The following is a 15691-nucleotide window of genomic DNA, read 5'->3' as shown; positions in this document are numbered from 1 at the left end:
CCTGTTTAAAACTCTATGGTTAGAAAAGCAAGGAGCATCCTGGGTGGGGATCTGAAGGGCATATTGGAGGCCCTGGTCATCGGCCCCTTCCATACTCGGTTCAGTTCCTCAAGTCCACACTCACTCCTAACTTTTCCGCTGGGTTTCCGCGAAGCCACACCCCTCCGGTCCGCTGGTGCAAAACCAGGCATGGCCGCAGGGGGGCGCCCAAAACACGCAGTCGGGGGGAACGACAAACTACATTACCCAGCACCCCGCGCGCCGCCGCCCCACTTCCGGAGCCGCCGGACAGCATGGCGGCGCCCGAGGAACCCGGCTCCCCTGCCGAAGCGCCCCAGCCGGCCATGGAAGAGGAGGAGGAAACGAAGACGTTTAAAGACCTGGTGAGGGTAGTTCCTCTGTGTGCTGCCGGCGCCGGGCGCAGGCAGAGGCCAGTCGCCTTCGGTCCCGGCTGGTGGGGAGCAGGAGCAGCGGGGCCTAGCTTAGGTGTCCCCCCGAATTTCTGAAGCTCGGGGTCCGGACGCGCTCCCTCACCGTCTGGGTCATGGGGGGAAGGGGGTGGGCGGGCTGCGGGCCGGGCTGTGAGAGAGAGCCCCGATGGCGCTTTTCTCCATTTTGATGAGGCCACGTTTGGGCTTTGGAGTAAGAAGAACCGCATTCGAATCCTGACCCAGCCTCTCCCTAGGGATGTGATCGGCAAACTGCGGCTCGCGAGCCACATGCGGCTCTTTGCCCCATTGAGTGTGGCTCTTCCACAAAAGACCGCGGCCTGGGCGAGTCTATCTTGAAGAAGTGGCGTTGGAAGAAGTTTAAGTTAAAAAATTGGCTCTCCAAAGAAATTCCAATTGTTGTACTGTTGATATTTGGCTCTGTGGACTAATGAGTTTGCCGACCACTGCCCTAGAGCAAGTTGTTACGCCTCCGTGTGCCTCCTTTCGACATCAGTAAGTTGGGGAAGTGCCTCCTAGCATTACGAGGATTAAATGGAATAACAGGTGTCAAGAGCTTGGCTTTGTCCCTGGTGAGCAGTAGCCCATAGAAGGAGCGCTAGATGCCCTTTGAATGAAATGTAAGGGACCCGTGCCTGCGTATCCAGTGGTTCTGACAATCATTAAATGAGGGGGAAGGGGAGTGTGTGCTGCTCTTTGCTAAAGTGTGTGTGTTTTTTATTTTTAATTCCAAGGGCGTGACTGATGTGTTGTGTGAAGCTTGCGACCAGTTGGGATGGACGAAGCCCACCAAAATCCAGGTGGAAGCTATTCCTTTGGCCTTACAAGGTAGGTTGACATGAAACATGTGGCCTGGGACAGATTCAGTATGAACTTAAGAGAGTGTCAGAGAACTGCTTCTTGCCTACTTGAAGTGAAATAAAAATATCCTCACTGACGATACAAAGTTTTGGTGGAGTGTTGGCTTTTGTAAAAGTTATCCAGTTTTCTTTTCTTTTTTTTCTTATAATATGATTTGTGAATCACTTATTCTGTGAAACTTCATATCATCGCCTGTTATATTTTCTGTTGAGAGAGAGGGAGGGAGAGAAACATTGATGGGGATCGAAGCTATAGCATGGGTATGTGCCCTGACGGGAATTGAACCTACAACCCTTCGGTGCTGGGGATGACAGCCCAACCGCCTGAGCCACCCTGGCCAGAGCTGAGCTTACTGTGTATAAGGAGCTTTAGTGTCTGCCACCTAAGGAAGCACTGGATTGAAATGTACTGACAAGAGACTTGTTAGAAATCATAACTCTCTTCTCGACCTTTTGGCTAAGATCAAGTGTAGTATCTGTTCTTATCAGTTTAGTATCTGATACATCCTCTATCTGATGATATTGTATTAAACTAGAGGCCCAATGTATGAAATTCGTGCATGGGTAGGGTCCCTAGGCCTGGCCTGGAATCGGTAGATTAGGTTCCCTACCTCCCTGCCTCCTCCTTCCCTCACCACCAGAGTGCCTCCAACACCACCACATGGTTCCCCTTGCCTCCCCCTTTCCTCGCTCCCTCAGTGCCTGGCCAGAGCTGCTGGTTGCCCGCCATGTTCTGCGCTGTCCCTTGGTGGTCAGCGCATTACATAGGGAGTGATCAAACTCCTGGTCTCTCAGTCTAATTCCTGAGCAGACACTTTGCATATTAGCTATATATATATATATATATATATATATATATATATATATATATACACACATACACACATACACACACACACACACACACACACACATATATATGTATGTATGTATTGATATATGTATTTTTTGAATAGGAATATGGATTAGGAGTTTGCTCTGTCCACTCCACACATTGACCCAGTATTTCAATACCTCTGGGAATGGTGCACCAAAAAAAAACCCAAAACGCTAAAAACAACAAAAAAAGAAATCATGAATAATAAGTGCAGATTTATGTAAGGGTCTCTGGAATCCTTGTTAGTATCTGGAGGTGTTGAGAACTCGTGCTGTAAGACATGCTTACCAGATTTGCCGAAGAGTGGCTGATGGCTAGTGGGACTGGAACTAGCAGCGTGAACTTGAACAAGAGGAGAAGTGAAATCCTGTTCCTAGATTCCCCAAACTCAACTGTACATGATTAGGGTGGGTGGTAAAAAGACACCCAGAAATTCATTGAGGTCCTCAGAGAAAGTGAGGTATTGTACATTACCATAAGAGAAGGCTGACATTCTTACCCCTTTGAGAATCAAATAAAAATTAGAGAGTTTCTCCTCAGAAAAAAGCACATAAATATATCCACACATAACATTTATCCCTTGCTCTGAATTTATTCCTCTCCCACAAGTCCCAGGTTAAGAACTGAACTAGCTTGAGAGAGAGAATAGTGCTTTGAACTGTATTTCTAACCCCCACTTTTCTTCTGAGCCCCATTCAAGTATGCCCAGCTGGTTTTTAGCGATTTCTCTGAGCTTATTGTAGGAATCTCCGGCTCCCTATGTCCAAACCAGAGTCATTGTTTTCCTCACCGGAACTAATTTTTCTGTAGTCCCAATCTAAATTTATGGCCTTTGAGTTTCTCATGCTAGAAACCTGAGTGTCAAATACATTTCCTTTTGGAACTTTCTAAATTTCAACTGGTTTCCATTCTCAATGCCTTGTAACTTCCTTGGTATCCTAATTGATGTCTCCTTTTCCTGTGTGTTCCCCATTCTGGGAGTTTGGTTTATATTAGACGGTAAAAAACAGAGTCATGTTCAGGTTACTTCAGGGGGTTAATGTCTTGGAGAGGAAGCCTCAGCCGCCACGCAGTCAGGAACCGTGGAGGTCATTGCTCAGGAGGAAGCCATTCCATTGGGCTCTGTCTTGGTGGTTTGGCTTAGCAGGTATTTTCCAAATCTTACCCGTAATAGCTTAAGGAATTACTTATGACATTCTTCCCTCAGAAGAAGGGACCTGGACTGTTAGCTCCTTGCCTTCTCCCTGTGCCATCAGGCAGGCCTAGTTCATCTTCCTAATAAGTACCATTGGTCATGATATTCCCTGTTCAGATCCTCAGAACCCCTCACTTATTGGAAGATATCAAAACTCTTTAGCAGGGCTTATGAGTTTCCTTTCTAGCCTCATTCTCCTCCCCTTTCCCCTTAAGATGTCTGCTCCAGCACATTGTGCAGCTCACTCTCCCTACTGTGTCTGCTATGTTTTTTTTAAAGCTTTCAGCCTCTCTTCCTCCATCATATGGGAATGCCCTTTCTTTCCTTCTGTGCTTACTTGCAGATTTAATTTACTCATCACTTCTTTTAGCTTTTCCTGACGCTTTAGGGCAGAAAGTTACTCCTTTCTTTGTGTTCTCACTGTATTTTGCAGGAGCTTATATTAAAGCCCTTATCACACTCTTCTGTATTTGTGTATTGTGTCCCTGGATTTGGAGCTTCTCTGGAGCAGAGACCTCATCTTCTGTCTATTCGGCCTTCTTCTACCCCCAGTTCCTCAAATATTTATTCAGTGTTTACTTTGTGCCCAGCATTGTGTCGTTGTAGAAAATGTGGAAATAGCAGAGAAAGTTTCTATGAGATGTTTTCTTTCTTCTTCCACCCCCTAGGTCGTGATATCATTGGGCTGGCGGAAACCGGCTCTGGGAAAACGGGGGCCTTTGCCCTGCCCATTCTGAACGCGCTGCTGGAGACGCCCCAGCGTCTGTTTGCGTTGGTCCTCACCCCCACCCGAGAGCTGGCCTTTCAGATCTCAGAGCAGTTTGAAGCCCTAGGGTCTTCTATTGGAGTACAGACTGGTAAGTTCTAAGAGGAAAGGGTCTAAGGGCTCCTTCACTAGTTGAGAGTGAGTGTGAAAGGAGAATGGAAGGAAGTATAATTAGCATATGTTTATTGACCAAAAAGCTGATATGGTATTTTAGCTTTGGGGAAAGTTGTATATTTAAGTAGAATTATCTAGCATTGGCTTTTAAAAGGTGATCAGTGAACTATGGAAAAAAAATTAAGGGCCTCTTTCCTATGTTTCTTTTTTTTTTTTTTTCCCCTGTAGCTGTGATTGTAGGTGGAATTGATTCAATGTCCCAGTCTCTGGCCCTGGCAAAAAAACCACATGTAATAATAGGTGAGTAGTTGCCAAAGGTAAAGGATGCTGGCAGTGATGAATTGGAGAACATCTACCAATGCTGGGTGTTACTTTCTTGTGTGGAAATGTTAGCGGCGAATGTGGACCTCAGGTTTTGTGTTCGGCTAGGAAAGAATTCAGAGCCAAGAACTCTAGCTCAGGAGGCAGTTTATTTAGCAAGCAAAGCGAAAGTACACTCAGAGGGAAGAGTCGCATGGACTGCTCAGAGAGCTGCCCTCGTGTATTGGCAAGGGCTCCTTTAAAAAAAAAAAATATATATATATATATATATATAAAAATATATATATATTGATTTCATAGAGGAAGGGAGAGGGAGAGATAGAAACATCAAAGATAGAATCATTAATTAGCTGCCTCCTGCACACCCCCTACTGGTGATCCAGGCCTCAGCCTGGGCATGTACCCTGACCAGAATCGAACCAGAAATGGAACTGTAACCTGCTGGTTCATAGGTTGATGCTCAACCACTGAGCGAGCCATGCTGGCTGGGCTTAGCTGCTTCTTTAAGCTGATCTATCAGGGCCTTTCCCATTCCCGTCTCCTGTTTTTGTACAAGAGTCATGAGGTCATTCTCCAGCCCCTTGTTCCTCCTCTAAGGGGGTCTAAACCACGTGATCAATGACATGCTAGGTGGGGAAAGGTCACCCTGGGGCAAGGTGCCAGCCTATAATAGTTGGCTCTTTAGTTTTGCCCCTTGCTAGGCACCTGGGACTTTCCACCCTGGTATCATTCCATACATTGCTGCTCTGGTCGTGCCTAACTGCTTACTCTTAACAGAAAGACTTTGAAGAACAGATTTTTGTAAACCTATTTAATTTTTAATTTCTGAAATTGAGAGAGGTGGTGATGTTTTTGTCCTTGTTCTTAAACATTGCTCTTTCTCCTCAATCTTTCTTTGTTAGCAACTCCTGGTCGACTGATTGACCACTTGGAAAACACAAAAGGTTTCAACTTAAGAGCTCTCAAATACTTGGTCATGGATGAAGCAGATCGAATATTAAATATGGATTTTGAGACAGAGGTGAGCTCACAATTTCTTTCCTCCTTTTACAGCATCTCAAGTGCACCGTTTCAAAATTTGATTCATTGCACACCTGCCTTATGGGGATGCTGCATCATTATCAGCTAATTTAAACATTTGCTACCTTGCTGAGACTGGTTTGGCTCAGTGGATAGAGTGTTGGCCTGCGGACTGAAAGGTCCCGGGTTCGATTCCGGTCAAGGGCATGTACCTTGGTTGCGGGCACATCCCCAGTGGGGGTGATGCAAGAAGCAACTGATCGGTGATTCTCTCTCATCGATGTTTCTAACTCTCTATCCCTCTCTCTTCCTCTCTGTAAAAAATTAATAAAAAAAATATATAAAAAACATGTATTAAACATTTGCTGCCTTTTTCATTTGTGGTGCTCTTCCCATTGTTAGTGCTCAGCATCCGAATATAGTTGGACTCCGATTTCAGAGATGGGGAATATCAAAACCAGATTTTCTTTTTCCATTTCATTTGATATAGGCCTTTTTTTTTTTTTTTTTTTTTATGACTTAAAAATAGCTTATTTATTTAACACCTATTCTTGACTTTTCTCTTAGATTAGTTCTAATGTACTAATTTAAACTGCTCTTTTTCACTGAATCACATTTTTTTTATACCATTTGGTATGGTATCAAATAAATATTTTGTAAAATTTAGCTGGATTGAATTGAATTTTTGAGTCCTCAAATCCCCACAGTGTTGTATTTGGTTTGTTACTCTATTCTCTGTCTCCTTCACAAAGAAATTTGCAGGTGTCTGGTCTAAATATTGTATTGATATCCTTTCCTCTTTGTGCCTTAGGTTGACAAGATTCTCAAAGTGATTCCCCGAGATCGGAAAACATTTCTCTTCTCTGCTACCATGACCAAGAAGGTGAAATTTTCTAGGACTTCTTATTTATAAGACTTGATTAATGCAAACAACAATAATAGTAAAACTAGAAAGAGCATTTGGGAATCAGAGTACTATTCCAGGTTTTGTTTTGTTTTTCTTTAGGTACAAAAACTTCAGCGAGCAGCACTGAAGAATCCTGTGAAATGTGCTGTTTCCTCTAAATACCAGACGGTTGAGAAATTACAGCAATATTATATTTTTATTCCCTCTAAATTCAAGGTAAAGTGTTCCCTCTCCTTCCTTACCAAAACATCTGGAAATGAGTCAACTCTTGATTAGCTAAGAGCTGTGCTACAGATTGGAGTTCTTTCTGTTTGCTTTGGAGAGCAGGCTGTGGTTCGGTTTATCGCTGATAAAGTCAAACATTCCACAAATTCACAACATACTAAGTAAACCACAGTAATGAAATTATGATATAATTCCTTCCCAACCCCATCCTTGAGGTAGTTTTTCTTTTGTGTGCTTATTATATGGCTTTTTTTGTAGTCAAGGGACGCTATGTTTTGTGTTGATGTGAGGACTTTTTTTGGTTGCTGAGTACAGATCTCCTTGTTCTTGGCTCAAGCTGTATGTGGAATTCAGAGTTCATAGAGATGATGATGCTGGTTAAGGAGTGCAAAGTTGACCTAGCAGGTGTTGCTCAGTGGTTAGGTCAATTTCCAGTCAAGTTACATGCCCGAGTTGAGGGCTTAAGCCCCAGTAGGGGGGTATGCAGGAGGCAGCAGATCAATGGTTCTTATCACTGATACTTCTCTCTGTCTCTCCCTCTCCCTTCCTCTCAGAAATCAGTAAAAATATATATTTTTAGCCCAAGCCAGTTTGGCTCAATGGATAGAGCATTGGCCTGAGGATCCGAAGGGTCCCAGGTTCAATTCCAGTCAAGGGCATGTACCTTGGTTGCAGGTTCCATCCCAGCCCTGGTTGGGGCGCATGCAAGAGGCAATCAATTGATGTGTCTCTCTCACATCAATGTTTCTTTCCCTCTGTCTCTCCCCCTACTTTCCACTCTCTTGAAAAATTAATGGAGAAATATTATCCATTATTTAGAATTAACAAAAAATGAAATAGAGTGCAAAGCTGGCAGCTAGGGGTTTGTATAATTGAGAAGCAAGTATAAGTTTAGACTTTTATGGAATTTATATGTCCAAGACCCCAACCTTTTCTTCCAGGTTCATTTACATGTATTATCTTTTATTTGTAATTTAGGATACCTACCTGGTTTATATTCTAAATGAATTGGCTGGAAACTCCTTCATGATATTCTGCAGCACCTGTAACAATACTCAGAGAACAGCTTTGCTACTCCGAAATCTTGGATTCACTGCCATCCCCCTCCACGGACAGATGAGTCAGGTAAAGATTAGGTGGCATGAGAAAGATAAACTGTATAGCAATGGATTTGTACAGTAATAACACAGGGCTTTACTGCATCTTCCCATGATTGATTTTATGTGCTTGGAGTGTTGCTCTGGATGCTTACTTCCTCCTTTCAAGATAAGCAAGAGATTCTAGTTAATTCCTTAGGTAGTTTCTGATATGGATGCTATTGAGTTGATTTATTCAGCCCTAGTGGTAATAGTGATTCTCTGATCTCTAAGGATTTTTAATATATTATTTCCCAATTATCTATTATGTTAATTCTTATGTTATGCTAGTATTTTCTAGCCTTAGTCTTAAATACTAGTGGCCCGGTGCACGAAATTCATGCATGGGGTGGGGGGTTTCCCTCAGCCCAGCCTGCACCCTCTTCAATCAGGGACTCCATGGGGGATGTCCAACTGCTAGGATCAGGCCTAAACTGGCAGTTGGACATCTCTCTTGCAATCTGGGACCACTGGCTCCTAACCACTCACCTGCCTGTCTGCCTGATCGCCCCTAACTGCCCTCTCCTGTTGGCCTGATCTCACCCCTAACTGCTCTCCCCTGTCGGCCTGATTGCCCCTAACTGCCTCTGTCCGCCTGATCGCTCCTAACTGCCCCTCGGCCTGATCTCACCCTCAACTGCCCTCCCCTGCCTGCCTGATCTCGCCCTCAACTGCCCTCCCCTGCTGGCCTGTTTGCCCCCAACTGCCCTCACCCATCGGCCTGACCTTGCCATCACTGCCTTCCTCTGCTGGCCTGATCACGCCTAACTGCCTCTGCCTCAGCCCCCACCACCATGGCTTTGTCCAGAAGGAAGTCAGATGTCCAAAAGATGGCCATTTGATCCAATCTAATTAGAGTATTACCTTTTTAGTAGTATAGGTAGATTATATAGGATAGGATTGCTTAAATGGGCAGGGGAAAGCCTTTTTCAGCAGAAGGAGATCCTCTTGGTAGACAGAAATACATAATCTCTATATCTGGACTGATAGCCAGTCACATGCACTATACTGCCAAACTGGTCATTAAAAATTGAACTGCTTTCTTACACCTTACACCAAACAGCTGCTGCCCTTAAAACCCCTCCTCAGCCCCCACCTTAAGTTCTGCCTTTGCAGTTCACCCAGATTAGGTTCTGGTTGGTCGGTTTCTATGCCAGTCAGTGTCAAAAGCTCTGCCTCCTAAGCAGCCATTGGCTCCTTGCAGTTCCCCCAGATTTGGTTCTGATTGGTCAGTTTCTATGCCAGTCAGTATCTCTAGGCCTGTCTTCAGGTCTATCTCTGGGCCTGATCAGAGAGGTGGGACTGATCAGCAGAGGCCCGGAGAGAAAGAGAGGCAAGAGCTGATCAACAGCTGCCATGGAGGCTGTGGATTAAACCCTGCTTTTCTCTCTGGGCTTCTCTCTGGCCCTGATCCACAGCCCCCTTGGCAGTTAATGCTGGGTCCCTGACTGCAAGACTGACTTCTGGTGTTTGGTCGTTTTGGACCCTGGCTCTCTATATATAGATTTTGTTGTTGTTTTTGCTTTCATGTTTCTTTTTGACCCGTGAAGTCCAATCTGGACTTGGGGGGAAATATCCTTTAAAAAATTTATCTCTTGTATTTAATATGTCTAATTGGTATGTCTTATAGTTTCCAAGAGTCCTTAAATTATTTTCATCATTTTAGAGCAAGCGTCTGGGATCCCTTAATAAGTTTAAGGCAAAGACTCGTTCCATTCTTCTAGCAACTGATGTTGCAAGCCGAGGTTTGGACATACCTCATGTGGATGTAGTTGTCAACTTTGACATTCCTACCCATTCCAAGGTGAGTCCTTTTCTGACCTGATTTCTAGTCCCAAAGTGAAATTGAGGTATAATTCACATGTAACATTATATTCGTTTCTGGTATACAGGGTGAAAGTTCGATATTTGTATATATTGTAAATGATCATTATAATAAGCCAAGTTAAACATTTGTCACCACACAAAATAATCTTTTCTTTTCTTGTGATGAGAACTTTTAAGATCTATTCTCTTAGTAACTTTCAAATATGCATTACAGTATTACAGACTATAATGTTACATTCCCATGACTTTTATTTCATAGTTGGAAATTTATACCTTTTGATACTGCGTCCCATCTCCTTACCCATTTCACTCCCCTAATCCTCCTCAACCTCTGGCAACACCACATTTGTTCTCTGTGTCTATGAGCTCAGTTTTTTTGTTTCTGTTTTAGATTTCACATATAAGTTAGGATCAAATAGTATTTGTTTTTCTCTGAACTATTTCACTCAGCATAATGCCCTCAGGATTCATCCATGTTATCACAAATGGCAAGATTTAATTCTTGTTTTTTATGGCTGAATAATATTCCATTGTACTGAGAGTGTATTGTTTTTTTAATTTTTATTGATTTCAGAGAGGAAGGGAGTGGAAAAGAGAGACAGAAACATCATCTATCAGTTGCCTCCTGCACACTCCACACTGGGAGCCTTCAACCCGGGCATGTGCCCTGACCAGGAATTGAACCGTGACCTCCTAGTTCATAGGTTGACGATCAACCACTGAACCACAGCTGGGCCAGAGTATATTTCTTAATGAAATGTTTACTGTGTTTTCTTTTTCTTTTTTTGGTCCATGATTAGTTAAGCAAAAACTAGGAAAGGCCCTGATCTATTCATTCTTACCATTTTGCGCGTGCCTGCAGATATACTATTAATAAAGGTGAATGAAGGTAGCCAGAGAGAAGTGTTAAATAATGATCACAGTCTGAGAGGCAGATGCAGCATGCTGATCTTTGTCAGTCTCATTTCTTTAGAAGTGACAGCTTGTGGTCCTTAGTGTATCTCGGTTTTCTCAATCTGGACACTATTAACATCTGAGGCCAGTGAATTCTTTGTTGTGGTGGCTGTCTTTGTAGTGCATGATGCTTAGCAGCATTCCTGGCCTCTACCCAGAGGTGCCACTATGACAAATAGATATGTTTTCAGATTTTTGCAAATACTCCCTGGGGAGGACAAAAATCACCCCTGTTTGAGACAAACCCGTATCTCTTGGCTATATATTTAACTGCTGTAGACAAGGTGCTGTCTCATTTGATTTTCACAATAACTCTGAGTTTGGGCATGTCTTTTATCCCTGTTTTATAGGTAAGAAACCAAGGTTCAGACAGGTTATGTGATTTACAGACAGTTGTATAGCTGGGAGGTGGTAAAACCACAGCTGTGACCCAGGTCTGCCTCTAGATCCAGTGCTGTTTTTCTCTACTCCATGGTAATATGCTTAGTGACCATGTAGATATGCTTTGTAGATTTGTCTTTCTATAAAAGAAAGGAAAAATGGGGTCAGTTTGTGTTGTGAAATAAGATAGGTGATGTAGATTTATCTCAACAAAATTTTAAATCAATTTTTCCATGTTCCACTACAAATTTGTTTTCTTTCAGAGATTTACAGTAAGACTTTACATGCATAGTGTTTTACTTATACTACATGTAACTCAAATTCGTTTACCCTTTTGTTTCAGGATTACATTCACCGAGTAGGTCGGACAGCTCGAGCTGGGCGCTCCGGGAAGTCCATCACCTTTGTCACACAGTAAGTGAATCGGGGTCGGGGCAGAGCAGTTGAGAAAAGAGCTGAGTTTGGGAACAGACTGACTTGGAACCTGACTCTACCAGTTACTAGAATGGTTACTTTACCTCCCTGATCCCATTTTCATCGTTCGTGAAATGGAAATAATGCCTACCTTTGGAAAAGTCTGAAAACACGTTTGTCACAGTGCCACCTGGTAGAGGCCAGGAATGCTGCTAAGCATCCAGCACTACAAAGGAAGCCCCCACAACAAAGAATCCACTGCTCCTAGTGTTAATAGTGAGGGTTTTAATGAGACTGGAGATGTTGTCTACAAGGTCTAGTACAGTGTTTGGTATATAAAAGGACAAAACCCACCCTATTATTTCTTTAGCTGCTGGAGCCAGAGAGCAGTGACCTTCCTCTCAACTGACAGAATTAGAATAACTATTTCTGACTTGCTTTTTTAAAGGAAAAATTTTAGATACCCAGTCCTTTTCTGGGAGTACAGACTGTTGGGGGATTTTCTAGTGGGCTATGCACAGAATATTGCATTTAGTTAGTATTCTGAAAAGGAATAATAGATTCAGTATTGTTTAACACTGGCTCCTGTTGCACTGTATAATGCAATACCTATTTTGGAACGGGCTGACATGTGCATTGTCAGTCCACCAAAGCTATGCCAATGTTTCTTCCTCAGATATGATGTGGAACTCTTCCAGCGCATAGAACACTTAATTGGGAAGAAACTGCCTGTCTTTCCAACACAGGATGACGAGGTTATGATGCTGACAGAACGTGTGACTGAAGCACAAAGATTCGCCCGAATGGTATGCAACTTATTTTTTTAAACCACCTTCTTTGCAAATGATATTATCTATGTGCTAGATATTGTATTAGTCCTCATAATAAAATGCAGGAGCTGGGTTATAATTTATTCTGAATTTAAGAATAAATGCATTTCTAAGCATGATAAAGCTTTGAGATGGTAGGTCCACCATTAGACCCTACAACTAGGTGGTTGAATCAGGATTCAGACTCAGTCTCACCACAGTGACCACGTTCTCGGCCACTGTTCATGTTTCACATGTGGTAGGAAAACCTTCGGACTTGAGATCAGATGTCCCAGTTGTGACTGATTTCTCAGAAACAGTTCCTCACCAAGCAGTTCCTATCCTAATTTAGGGAGTAATACTTACCTTGAAAACCTTACGGGGTTCTATGAGCACCAGATGAGCTAATATAAACTGCATAGTTGCTAATAGTAGCAGTAACAGCAGTGGAGATGAGAAGATTTTAAAGGAGTATCTTTGCAAGTGTTATCTGCTCCCTGGAATTCTAGTCTGAGGGACAGAGGAAATTTGCCCATGGGGTGCCTTGGAGTAGCTGAAGTGTGGACTTGGTTTTGTTTTTCTTCCAAAATAGAATTCTTTGATATTTTTGTTTACATGTGCATTGGAGGGGGGTAGGGGATTCAGAAAATACAGAAAGGATTCAAATAGTAAATAGAATGTATAAACCACCCCGCACAGAGAACCATAGGTAATCTTTGTCTATATTTCTTTTTTTTTTTTTTTTAGCCATAATTAGACTATCTAATTATATATGATTTTTTTATTTCAGCACATTAGATCCATGTGATCATTTCTTCATTGCTACAAAGAATTGTTATGAACATGTAACATGATTTACATTGATATGTATTTAGGTCTTTTGTAACTTCTTGTATTTTAATTAGCACGGTTGAACATCCTAGTAAGTACAGTTTTGAATACTTGTCTTGTTTCCTTAGAATAATCCTTAGAACTGTTGGGCTGAGGAGTATACAGTTAAAATTTGAATTCACATGGAATGCTGCATTGCCCCGTAGAAGAGCTGTTGCAGTTTACACTGTCAGTGAAAGTATATGTGAATGTCCTCACATTTTGGTCAATACTACAATAGATACTACCATTCTCTTAAATCTTTGCTAGTCTGCCATGTGAAAATAATAGCTTATTGTTTTAACTTAAATCTTTGATTGTTAATTAGGTTAACATTTTTGTATATTGGGGTTTTGGTCTTATTCCTTTGCTAATCATCGTTTGAGTTTTTGGAGGGGAGACCAGGATGAGTAACCCTCAGTGGCGGAGGTTCATTTTCGGTCCCGTCCTTTCTGTTTTGCAGGAGCTGAGGGAGCATGGAGAAAAGAAGCAGCGTGCACGGGAGGATGCTGGGGACAGTGATGATGCGGAGGGCGCCATGGGTGTCAGGAACAAGGTGGCAGGAGGGAAAATGGAGAAACGGAAAGGCCGTTAGTCTCTTTTATAAAGACTTGATTTCTGCTTTCTGTTGTGTGAAAGAGGATTTAAGAAGAGAAAGAAACCTCCTCCGGTAGAGTTCTTCAGACTGAAATCTCTCAGAATTATGTCCAGAATCTGCTCAGCTGCTTCAGTACTTACTCTCCTTTCCTTGTTGGAGTGTCATGACTGCAGAATGTTTTGTACAGGTTTTACTGTTCTTCCACTTTGGTTTCTGCTCATGACATGAGTAGGATGTGCCCTTCTGTCACTTCACATAGACCTGTTGCTTTCTCAGCTGCAAGTCGAAGACTAGCACTTGACCTGGAATTGTAAAGAAGCGTCTGCATCGATAAAATGGGGATACCTAAGCAATCTCAGCTTGTGCTTCGTTAGACCTAATGTGAAATAATAAATTTAAATATTGTTTTTAAAAGATTGGAACTTCTTGAAGACCTTTATAAGTTAAAGTACTCAAAGATTTAAGAAGATCTTGCTCATAGTTAAGAAATTAACAGTGGCAGTTACGTGGCAAATTCATTGGTTGTTCTTAATTTAAGTTAAATGACATTTAAAATTAATCAGCAAAGGAACAAGATGAGGAATGGCTTGGAAAGAAAGTTCTACTTAAAAGGAGGTTGGTCTGTGTAAAAGGGGATGATGCAAAGTCCTTACGTGAGACTGCAGTGATTCTTAGATCCCTAAATAGATTCACTTCCCTGGCTTCTTGGACTGAGCAAGTGGTTAGGAAGACTGGTTTTTATATATATTCTTTTTTTTTTCTTTTTAATATATTTTATTGATTTTTTACAGAGAGGAAAGGAGAGAGAGAGTTAGAAACATCGATGAGAGAGTCACTGATCAGCTGCCTCTTGCACACCCCCTACTGGGGTTGTGCCCGCAACCAAGGTACATGCCCTTGACCAGAATCGAACCTGGGACCCTTCAGTCCGCAGGCTGATGCTCTATCCACTGAGCCAAACCGGTTTCGGCTATATATTCTTACTCTCAGGTGACTAGATTGAAGTCAGAAAGCATCATAAATTCAGGGGCACCCAAGACCCAATTTCATCCACTTGTCATTGGTGACCATTGGACACTATTTCTTTTAGCCTCATCTGTTGATTATTTAATTCAGGAGATATGAAGCTGGGCTTCAGCTGCTGGGGAGGAAGTAGACACTGACACTGTAGGGGCTGGGTGGGGCACGGAGAGGTGATGGAACTCAGAAACAACTGAGCAGTCGTGAAGTCATGTGCTCTGACGGTTTTTACACATAAAGATGTCTAATCATTTTTGTCGAATGTAAGTTTTATTAGAAGAGGATGTCTAGAGTGGCAGAACCAGGATGAAACGATTCCAGTAAGACTGAGAATGAGTTTTGGCAGAAGAGAAACATTCTGCATTCATAGTAATGCAAAGTGGGTGTTTCTTAGAGTCAAAGTGAGAAGTAAAAAAAAGTAGATGTCGGTAAAATTCTGTGTGGTAGTCAGGTTTGAACAGGAAGGTCTTTTGTAAAGATAGCAGGTAGGGTGCTTTCTGCCACAAATGTATCCTGAGATGGGTGCCTGTGGATAAGGCATTTACAGTTAATTGGAATCTAACACATGGCTCGTTTTGTCTTAGTTTGCCTCAAATTTCATTGCTGCTCATGGTACATTAGAGTGGAGGATAAATTAGAGGAGTCCGGAGACAATAAAAAAGGAGAAAATGGTAGAAGAAAAGGAAAGGCAAATAGTTGAATGGGGCCATCCTTTGACTATTTGTTATGAGTTGTGTCTATTACTGGAGGCTATTTCTTCATAATGTATTTTCCTGATGGGAATCTCCAGATGGTTTAGGATAATGGCCTTTCTCTCTGTGTCTCAGCCAGTCAGTAAAAGTAAATAGATGGTTGCTATTTCAACTCGGTGGATGATTGCAGAAGCAAGCTGAAACTGAATCTCGGTGTGGGTGGTGGGTAAGGAGGAGAGATTGGAAGTAGTCTAAA

The 15691-nt window shown here is 42.4% G+C and overlaps 1 protein-coding gene across 1 annotated transcript; it reads left to right on the top strand.

Annotated features, from left to right (window-relative positions):
- The first annotated feature begins 260 nt into the window (after positions 1-260).
- On the top strand, positions 261-14139 carry DDX47 (DEAD-box helicase 47). The gene is made up of 12 exons (XM_084880410.1): positions 261-383; positions 1184-1277; positions 4050-4238; positions 4490-4561; positions 5485-5603; positions 6414-6485; positions 6609-6725; positions 7713-7859; positions 9537-9674; positions 11376-11446; positions 12123-12252; positions 13589-14139. Exons 1-12 carry the CDS (start codon positions 294-296, stop codon positions 13718-13720), a joined length of 1371 nt encoding a protein of 456 aa, XP_084736536.1. The 5' UTR covers positions 261-293; the 3' UTR covers positions 13721-14139.
- Positions 14140-15691: the final 1552 nt, after the last annotated feature.

Source organism: Pipistrellus hanaki, assembly GCF_964339955.1.
Source record: "Pipistrellus hanaki genome assembly, chromosome: 3".
Taxonomy (NCBI): Eukaryota; Metazoa; Chordata; class Mammalia; order Chiroptera; family Vespertilionidae; genus Pipistrellus; species Pipistrellus hanaki.
Note: the sequence above shows the minus strand (reverse complement) of the source record. Positions and strands in the feature narration are given on the sequence as shown.